This window comes from Haemaphysalis longicornis, unplaced genomic scaffold (genome assembly GCF_048455015.1).
Source record: "Haemaphysalis longicornis isolate Haplotype H1 unplaced genomic scaffold, Haemaphysalis longicornis Haplotype H1 scaffold_9, whole genome shotgun sequence".
Classification (NCBI taxonomy): Eukaryota; Metazoa; Arthropoda; class Arachnida; order Ixodida; family Ixodidae; genus Haemaphysalis; species Haemaphysalis longicornis.
In genome coordinates, this window is record NW_027526460.1 from 50,646,931 (window position 1) to 50,657,287 (window position 10,357).

At 46.7% G+C, this 10,357-nt stretch overlaps 1 protein-coding gene across 1 annotated transcript; it reads left to right on the forward strand.

Annotated features, from left to right (window-relative positions):
- Window positions 1-17: 17 nt before the first annotated feature.
- Window positions 18-8,024, forward strand: LOC144152212 (uncharacterized). Its single transcript, XM_077683443.1, has 4 exons — window positions 18-1,298; window positions 2,219-2,457; window positions 3,149-6,789; window positions 7,037-8,024. The coding sequence occupies exons 1-3, from the start codon at window positions 354-356 to the stop codon at window positions 3,672-3,674; spliced, it is 1,710 nt and encodes a 569-aa protein (XP_077539569.1). The 5' UTR covers window positions 18-353; the 3' UTR covers window positions 3,675-6,789; window positions 7,037-8,024.
- Window positions 8,025-10,357: the final 2,333 nt, after the last annotated feature.

Here is a 10,357-nt window from a genome sequence, read left to right on the forward strand (position 1 = left end):
TTAGTCACACGGGTAAATTATTTGAAATAAAATAAATAGCGATGAAAAACTCGTCTTACTGATAAGACTACGTTTTCAAAATGAAGAGCTTGGCCGATGTACAAAACAAGCTGGCAACGCTCGTCACCCGCAATGCCCGCAACGATGGCCGAAGCGTCGTCTGGTCAAGCAATACACGTCTCTTTTAAAATGTGTCCGTTACATATTGCGTGCTGTGAATCGTGCGTTACATGCCAAACGGCGAGCAAGTTATACTGCTCCCAGTCGGTTTTTCAAATCACCTGAAGAATCTTTGCTGCCTCAAACGAGCCCTTCCAGCGACCTGGGACGCGCGCAGCCCGGCATGAGTCAAGATGAGAAACTTACGTTTTGCCATCCGCGTAGCTTTTTACGGCGTTACCGCCTACTCCGCCCTGTCGACGGCAGTAATCTACATCTTCATACAGTGGTTCGGACGTTTGCACGCCGACATGTACGACGCGGAAAGCGCCACAAACCACACGACGAACGGGTGGCCCTGTGGCGATTACTCGTCGAGCTCGGAGTCGAGCGTCTTGTCTCGCAACGTGATCGCCAGAGGTCAAATCGACGTTCACGGTTGGTGGAAGGACCAGGACACCGTATCGACGAACATTCAGTGCTTCAACGAACCCTGGGCCCTCTGCTCCAAGGCCTTTTCGATAACCTGCAAGCCAACCACAGTGCGCGCAATTTACCAGTACGTCTCCTTTCGTCGTAACCTCACTCTGCGCAGTTTCAGCCTCTCGCTGCGCGTTTCCGCCGAACAGTTGGAGTCGCAGACAGCAGACTCGTTCCTCGGCGCACTCGTTTTGGTTAAGTTAAGCGACGGCAACGAAGAATTCCTGCGCGTGCCGTACCCCGCCAGCACGAGCACGCTCACGCAGCGGGAAGGGGTCTACACGGCGTCGCGTTCGGACCGCTCCATCGTCTCGGCCACTGTAATGTTGAGCTGCTACGGCTACGCCGGCGTGGTGCACTTCACGGACGTGCGGCTCACGCCGCTGGTCGAGCCGGCTGCCAGCCACGGCTGCAAGGCCCGCGATCTCCTGGAGGACTGCCCGACGTCCGCGCGGGTCTTGCCGCCCGTGCATCGGAGGCAGAAGCTGAAGTTCGAGTTGATCCTGGGCAAAGTGCGCTCGTCCTCGTCGAAAAAGAGGCACCTGAACAAGGACGTTGCGCTGGTGACTCAGCTGTCCATGGATCGTCTGCCCGTTCTAGAACACACCCTGCAGCTGTGGGAAGGGCCCGTGTCCTTGGTTATTTACGTGCCTGTTAAGGTAATGGCAGAGCTGTGCCTTAGTTTACTCTGTTTGTGAACAGCGTTGTTTGAACATCTTGCTAGGTGTATCTCCTGCTGCGTGCTCGTGAATGCAGTTCAGTGCGAGAACCTCATGCCTGTGAGGGGGTGCTCATTAGCATAAATTTGCGAAGTAATCTACCCAACGAGTTGTTAGTTGCGCTCGTCCTGTTGTCTCCTCTTCCTGTCGTCGTTCCCCGCAATCCTCATGGCTTGTCAAGTATCAGACCAACTAGCCCGTCAACAAATCTTGCTGATATACCCATAGCTGAACGCTTACCTTATTGCCTTTATGTTGTCTGCAGCATTCACCACTGTGCCGGGATTGCACTCGCCATGTCGCCCTGTGCCTGTCCTTTGGTGGAGCAACAAAGACTGTTGGTCTCTCTCTTTTTTTTTTTTCTGCCTGCTCCGAGCAGCTCCGTATTTTATTTGCCCATAGAACGTCTATGGCGGGGGCATATTGGGCTGCTTGGAGCTGCTCAGAGCTGCTCTGAGCAGGCAAAAAAAATATACCTTGTGTTTACAGTAATATGTACCAACTCGCCCAACAAGAGCTTCAGCTCCCATGCGTTCTGCAGCTTTAAATTTGTCAAAAATAGGTGCGTTCACATTTTTTACTTCGGGTCAGCTGGAGCAGTGGTGCTGAGGTGGCTCACTAGTCTGTAACCGGTAGCAGCTTGAAGAGAGCAGATGTTGCGGCAAGTCTGGCCACGCGTTTTGTACTGTTCGTGCACACTTTTCTTATTTCACTTGCAACAGTAGCTTCTTTTTGGAAAGCTGTGGTCAACAGTAGCGTTAGCGCAGCCTCAGTGTACGGTTCGCGACATATAGCACCTCCGTGTGCTAAAACCAGGAAGAATTTTTCAACCTGTTTACGACTGTCCTCTCTCTTTGCAGGCGGCCAAGACAGACGGTGAATGGCAGAGGCTGTACGTGCAAAAGAAGCTGCAGAACCTCAAGCTACACCCCGACAGCCACGTTTCACTCGCATATGGTGTGCCGGGTTCTGGAGACTACCCAATCAACGCCCTGCGCAACGCTGCCATCAGGCAGACGAACTGCGAATATCTGCTCACAGCCGATGCAGACTTTCAACCATCACCCGATTTTCACAAACACTTCCTTCTTTCTACAAGGTAATAATCGTTGCTTAATAAAAATGCTGGGTGAAAGGAAAAGTGCAACAAAATGAGGGCAAGAAAAGAGGTAGGACAAGTGGTGTTCTTGTCTACGGTGTCCTTAGAACTGTTGAATCGTACCACATCGAGCCAAAATTTCGTGCAACACTGCCTTTAATCATGCAGTTCTGCACAATTCAGTAACGAGGATTACAACAACCAAAAAGAATACTATTAGACAAGAATTTAAAAAATAGAATACGTAAAAATTTCTTTAAAGGCATTGTATTGTCCCGTTTCGAGCCCAAATTTTGTGCTATACTGCCTTTGTTCATGCAGTTGTGCCCAAGTCGGTAACAACAATTTGACAACCAAAAATAATGTGACGAGACAAGAATGAAGGAGAGAGAAGACCGATTTTCTTTTTTTAGTGTTGGCTAGAAGCCTGATGCTCCTTGAAAACATTGTCGCAGCGTAAAGCAGTGCTGTGCTAGTGGGAAAAGGTAAACTTAGGAAAGCTCTAATCACTGACGCTCGGGGTAAATAACTGGTCTCTTTTATTTGCCCGTCCTGAGCAGTTCTTGGGCAGTCCGAAACTGCTCTCACAATGCGAACTCTACAAGCAAATAAAGCACGGAGTTGCTTCGTAGAAGTCCTGAGCAGACAAAAAGGCCTAACGGTCCGTTCTTCTCTCCCTGCCCCATTTTAGGTCAGTGGCCAACACGGAGAAAGTGGCGTTTGTCGTGCCAGCCTTCGAGTACCTGGAGCTCCCACAGAAGTCCGACGGCGTTGCCCAGACCAAGGAGGAGCTCATGCAACTACTGCACCGGCAAGACCCGTTTGTGCAACCGTTCCGCCACGACGTCACACCGGAGTCGCACCAGAGCACCGACTACTGGAAGTGGTACCGCACCGACAAGCCCTATGCGGTGCGGACGCAGAGCGACAAGTATGAGCCGTACCTGGTGCTCAAGAACACGGCCCAGCTGCCCGCGTACGACGAGCGCTTCATGGGCTACGGCATGAACAAGATCACGCACGTGACGGAACTCTCTGCGGCGGGATACGTCTTCCTGGTGCTTCCCCACGTGTGGCTGCTACACGTGCCGCACAAGCCTTCCACATACTTTGGAGAGCTTGTGCACAACCCACAGCACAGACTGCGCAACAGGGTGCAGAGGTTCGAGTTTCTCGTGGACATCATGCGCAAGTACAAGCTCGGCCGGTGCAAGTGACGGTATGGTCGCTCCTGTGATGCCGTGCCCCTCGAAGTGGCCATGAAGAGAAAATACAAGCTCCGTTTAATTTCAAACAACTACTGTAAAGTTCCGAAAGAACGCCCACCCAAAGTACAGAGATATCAAGTGAAAAATATGGGATGGGCAATCTTTCGGGTCAGGTGCGAAAAACTAGAAAAAAGTGGTTGCACCGTCAACCAAAACTGCGGAGATATCAAGAAAATATACCAGATGGGCAAACTTTCGGCTCAAGTGCGGAAAGGACAAATCAGTGACTGCATTAACACATGATTATTTTCACTAATCGGTGCTAAAGCCATTGATTTTAGGGGGTGGACGATCTTTGGGGTCTTTTAGTGAATTCAATATTTCACCCCTAAAAGGGTGTGGGTTTCGGGGGTTGGCGTTCATTCGGAACTTTACCGTATTTTTGGTAACACACTCATACCCATCCCCAAAATACAGTTCTAAGATGACAAATATTGAAAACTTTAATTTCGCGTTACGTGACGTCAGCAGTAATTCGGTAGAGAAAACGCTAAAAACATCCATGAGTGAAACTGAAGCGCAAACAGACACAGGGACGAGAAAGGGGAACGACATTCACTCATGGATGTTCAACTAGCTCGTCTCTCCATTTTGCTTCACTAAAAGCATAGTCGTCCGTATGTTTACTCCACATTAGCGTACAAGTGATATAATCAAATGGAACTAGAGGCACCACTACAATTGAACAGTCATGTTCTTTGGTGGTGGCTTTAGTGGACAACTAGCAATCGCATGAATGAGATTCTGGGACATCATAGAAAAATCTCCGGAAAGTGCCCCAGCTTCATGTGTTTTCCTTAATATCTCCATTATTGTAGCATAAGCTACACTGGCCGAGGTTGAGCAGTTTCGCGTGGCTCCTGGAGAGCCGTGCTCGGCATGCTCGAGGAGCAGTGATGTCCCACGGTGCACAGCTGGCGCGCTCCGCTGCCGTGTGCGCCTCGCCGGTCTGCGCATTCCAGAGGAGTGCCGTCATAGCAGCGGCAGACGCACTGGCGCCGGCGCCTGCCCAGCTGTGTGCCTCCGTTGCGCAGTAGCCAAGTCTGACGCTGCGCCGGATCCGCTTGATAGCGCCTCTCATTTTGTGCGTATGTGCAGAGGTATCAGTGGGGGTATACACATAGCGGGGCATTTGCCAGTGTGGTATAGCCATAAAGAAGGAGAGCGAAATTGCTGCTCAGCGGCGCAGAAGAGCGGAGAAGCTTAACTCATCGGATCCCGAAGTGGTTGCCTGGCAATTAGCGGTTGAGCGTAGGAAGAACGAATAGAAGAAGGCTAAACGTGCTGCGGAGACACCAGAACAAAGGGAGGAACGTCTAGCAAAGTGGCATCACCAGGAGGCCAAGAATAACCAGCTGAACCTTAGCTCACGCAATGTATATCCTAGCATAGCCGAACCAAGCCACTGCTAGTTTTTTGTTTGAACTTTGCAATAAGATTGCCATCGTTGTTATCAGGACAAAGCAGTTTTTTCAGTGAACCAAACTTGCATTTTATCTTCATGGCCCCTCCAAGGTCAGTGCTGCTGTTGCGCACCTATCGCGCCGCGATACAAAAGTGCCGGCTGTCAGTTCATTGCGATGTAAGCTTTACGTCAAAGCTGGTGTTGCACATGTGGTGGCTTTTTTATACGCAAGCGATGGTGCAGTCGCCACTCCTCTGTGATGTATCCTTTTCGTCAAGGCTGCTATTCTGTACTCGCGGTGGCTTCGTGCACAAGTGACTGTGCTGGTATTCTTGTCTGTGCGACGAACTTTCGGATCGAAGCCGCTGTTGCACATTTGTGGCGGCTTTACACGTTTACCTGCATCGCACTCATCGTTGCATTTTTACGTTTACCCACTCGTTCCTTTTACACAGCAGTTTCAATGCCATGCACTGAATACTGTGCAGGGTTTTCCCCCCCATCTTCCAAACTGGCCGTAGGCTGTTAATGGGGGGTGCTGAATGTTTCACCTAATGTGGGCAGATTATTATGCCTGACTACACTCATTACTTTTTTTATCCCCGTTCAAAAACAGCTGCACTAGCTTGCATTGGTATGAGGTGCACAGCTTCCTGGCACGGACAACTTTGCCACAGTGACTGAAATGCGTGGTTGTAAAAATATTGTTACGTGGCGGCAGAACAGATGAGATGATCCGCTGTCGATGGATTGCCCTGCTTATCATGTGACTTGCAGAGGGCAACTGTTGCAATATTCTCACAACTGCCATGTACAAAGAAATTCCACGGTTAACTAATTTAATTGTTCAGCTCAAATTTGCCATCTCTATCCCATGATCCCTCAAGTAACCGGCGGACATACGGCCAAAAGTCTAGAGGAACTTCGTGGAAAAAAGTCGCATTTAAAGTAAGCTGTTAAATAATGTGAGGCAGAATTTGTGAGTCCTAGATAAAACTGGGAGCCACAATAGGTTGTGTCTGGATGGCAAAAAAAGGAAGTACCTCAGTACAACTAATTTACAGCAGTTCTGTCAGTGTTTGTATTGCGGTGTAACTAAGTTTTGGGATTTATTTAACGTAGATTATTTGTCACCGAAATTTGTGGCCAAAAAATCGATTCACATTGGTGTGGCTGTTGCCAAATGAGGCCTTCTCTGCCCTGCAATGTGCATTTTAATTTAGGTAAGGGCACTATAGCTTGCATTTCCTACACATGTTAACATATCAATACATTAACAAACATATCATTATCCTTCCCCAAACACTGTCATGTGCCCATATTTTACGCTTTTCAGTGTCCCAAGCTTTGGTATTTGTGACACGTCAGAGCTAAAAAAAAGGGTTTATTGAGAAAAACCCTCTGCAAATAACTAGGGCGCAATAATCACACTTTTTTTACACGAAACTCAGCGGGCTAAAAAACTCAGCCAATGAATTTCGTTACGATATATAAGCAGTACTACAGCTACTAATGAATAAGCTTTCTGCGATAACTGTTACGCTGTAGACAATTTGTGCAATCAACAAAGCAATCATACGCTAATTACAATCATACCAACTAAGTTGTATTTTTAAGCTGGACACCCCTGTAAAACTAATCCACAGCAAGCAATAGTAGGCTTTGATTGATTGATTGATTGTGGGGTTTAACGTGCCGACGCAACGCAGGCGATGAGGCGTGCCGTAGTGGAGGGCTCCAGATTAATTTTGACCACCTGGGGATCTTTATCGTGCGCCGAAATCTCATACACACGGGCGTTTTTGCTTTTCGCCTCCATCAGAAAAGCGGCCGCCGCGGCCGGGAATCGAACCCGCGACCTCGTGCTCAGCAGCGCAACACCTTAGCCACTGAGCAGCAATAGTAGGCACCGTTCACCAATTCTGCTCACCATTTCACACATACTTTTTTTTGTACATTGTGAATTGAAAATCATACTTCAATAGGGTTAACATACATGGTTAACCCTGTTACAGGGTTAACACAGTTAATATACAGGGACATGTTGCGTATGTGTTGCAGTTCGTAAGATACCAAATACTCTTATACGTAGCAGAGCATTGAACTATGTTGCTTATAATTTCAACGATCAATTTGTTTTATATTTTTATTGTTAACTTGCAGACGTTTTCACTGCACTTGTAGCACCCCACGAAAAATAACCTATTTGTACAGTCAAAATTTATTACAGTTGTAACGGTGGTGTTAATTTTTTGCCATAGTGCAATCAACATTGTCATTGCTTATCAATTAGATGCATCAGCTGCTTGTCAAGATGAAGCATCAGTTTTGCTTGGCCAGAAAACACTTTACGATGTAGCGACGTGGAATATTACATTCTTGACTTACTACTTTAGTGATGTGTGTTCTAACAGCAGCGAGTCACCTGCCTTGTTATGCTCAACTTAGAAACTTAAGCACAACGCATCAGTGCCACTTTCGAGGCCAGCTGAAGTGACTGCACAGAAGTTTATGAACAATGCTTTTTGTTGCCTTTTATTACTATCGCTTGTTTGTCATTGTGATATTTTGTATATTACCTCGCTTGATACTTTGTTTTGATGTCTAGCTTCACACGTAAATGCAATATCGAAGCAAGTTTTACGACAGAATTTGCAAAAACCAGATGTGCTTCACCATCGTTCATGTCCAATTTGAGTGCATATTTAGTGCGGAGTTATTTTACACCTCTGGTTGTGACCAGGATCAGAACAGTGTAGCATGCTACGTTACAGGAAGGAAACTCTTCCTTCATTTCAAGGCAAACTTTGGAAAGCGAGATGTCAATTTCTCAGTAGGTCAGTGACTGGCGTCATGTCAGCGGCTTCCACTACAGACCAAGCTACCGCTTTAAATTCAACTCCCCACTTACAAGTTGTCCTGATGCACAAAGGTAGTGGTTTGGTGGCTTGCAAAAAGGAAGACTTGTTGACTGAAAAATGAGTGCATTCTTTGTGTGATCTGGTGTACGTTGTCCCACGAGGAGTTGCAGAGAAAATGCTCTTTTTCTAGGAGTTCAATCGTACTACTGATTCCTGTCATTCAAGTCCCTTCAGCGATAGTTGTAGCTTCTTGTCATGTGCCATCATTAAAGTGGACTTCTTTGGTATCAGTTCTGAGAGTGTGTTCACACAATACACCAGTACAAAACAAGTAAAATAGACTCGATAAACGGAACTTCAAGGGACCGAAAAAATTAGTTCCGGTTATTGAGATAGGTGCGTGAAAGTGCAAATTTATGTGCGCACACTCGTAATACCATTTGATGGAACCCTAAGCACTAGAAGGTGAATATAGCTGATAAGTTTTTCAGAAAGCAAGAAAACTACAAGAGGTTTAGGCACAGCATTCATAAAATTGATTTGGCAACAATGAGTCGCTGTGTCCTACAAAATGCATCAATTATTTTGGTTGAGTTCTTGCAATTCCATCTTCATGGAGGCTAGAGGCCTCAACTTAGCAAGTGCTTACGAGCCACCAAATTTAGATGGCAACGTGGTAATGAAGCGCGAATAGCACCACAATGGCATGAATGAGGTGGCAGGAGCAGAGCCCTGTAACCTCGCCGTCTTGAATCGAGACCGAACGACTCGAACAAGAACTGCGATGTTGCATTCGTCGCGCTAACACGGCTGACCACTAACGAGATGAGGCTTACGAGTTAAAAAAAAAAAGGAAACAGCTGGAACCGGAAAAAGCTCGTGCTCATGGCAATGGGTCCGACAAGAAGTTCCATTTCCGGTTCCGTTTACACGGTGACGTCAAAATTTTAGTTCCGGTTGCCAAGAGTGTTTTTACGTTATCTGAACACAAAACCAACCAACCTCCAGGCTAGTGTTCCGTTTAGGCAGTAATTCCGTTTAACCGATTTCTGTTTATCGAGATTCTACTGTACAAGGGCTTCTTACATCAGCAGTGTAGTCAACAATAGATTACTGACACACACAATCACACGGGAAGGTTGAGAGGAAATGAATGAACCGTTTTTATGTGAGTATATATACACTTACATGTACAAATGCGTGGGTTCGCAGCCAAAAGGTAGCTATGCAGGACACAACAGCGGTCAACGTGAAGCGACCAAGGCTAACAATGCTGTCTTGACTGAAGGCACAGGGTTTGGAGTTGATAACCAACGTGCCCTTTCATCACATTGCACTGGGACACACCTGTGTACAGCTTGACATTATAGCACCCACATTCAAGCCATGTGCAAAACGCTCGGAATTTGTTTTTAACTTACCAGGCAGCCAAATATAGCCTGCAATGCAGTCACGTGTGCGTGAGATGAATAGCGCAATTATTGGCATGCGCACAGCGACAAAGCTTTAAATAAAACGCATTCACTGCTGCATTATATTAAAAAAAATGTTTGAAAAATTTGTATTGCACCATATTAATTCAAATGGTTCTTGCTTCATCTTCATCAAAATTCGATCGTTTGTGGTTGCAGAACCTGTGTGGCTGCTGTTTCAGGTGAAGAGCTTGGTTACCTCAAAAGCTCTTATCTTGATTTTGTGATCAGCAATGAAAGGTCAGCTTCTCCGAAAAATAATGTCGGCCAAAATTCGAAACAGTCAGTTTAGCAGATACATTTAGCTGATTGCTGTTCCAGCAAAACTGTCTTTGCTTCCAGTATACGGCAGCAAAAGTATGTAATATAAAACAGCACAACGCACAACCATTTTGGCACATTACGCACGTTACAAAAAATGATAAAAACTGAAGCGACCCAGCACGAACAAGCAGGCGGCAATATCAACACGTTGGGTGGATAACTTAGGAACCAGGTATGTGAAACCAGGCGCTCAACACCGAAGGGGCAAGGGCAATGTGGCGTTGTGACCTCGCAGTGGTGGGCTTGCGTCGGCAGTGTCAGCATTCACGAGCATTACTTCCCTTGAGCAAACAGTACGCAAACAATACTCCGAGCCAATAACTGCTATTAAGCTAAGAAATTCCGGGGGTTCCCTTCAATGCTAGCACCAATTGTGTCATTTTGATAACCTCCAATCAAACTAGTTTCTACCGACTAGAATCCAAGACTGTCTTTGTTTGCACAGCAAGCGCACCTTACCTTCCACATGAATCAAGCCTAAAAGTTGTTTTTTTACCTACACCCCATAACCAAACCATCGGTGGTTTCACACACACACACTTTTAACAAGAGCACCTATCTGCGAAAAAC

Coding starts and splice junctions, on each gene's coding strand:
- LOC144152212 (XM_077683443.1), top strand. CDS start 354: ATGAGAAACTTACGTTTTGCCATCCGCGTAGCTTTTTACGGCGTTACC. Junction 1,299..2,218: donor TTATTTACGTGCCTGTTAAG/GTAATGGCAGAG, acceptor CTCTCTTTGCAG/GCGGCCAAGACAGACGGTGA. Junction 2,458..3,148: donor CACTTCCTTCTTTCTACAAG/GTAATAATCGTT, acceptor GCCCCATTTTAG/GTCAGTGGCCAACACGGAGA.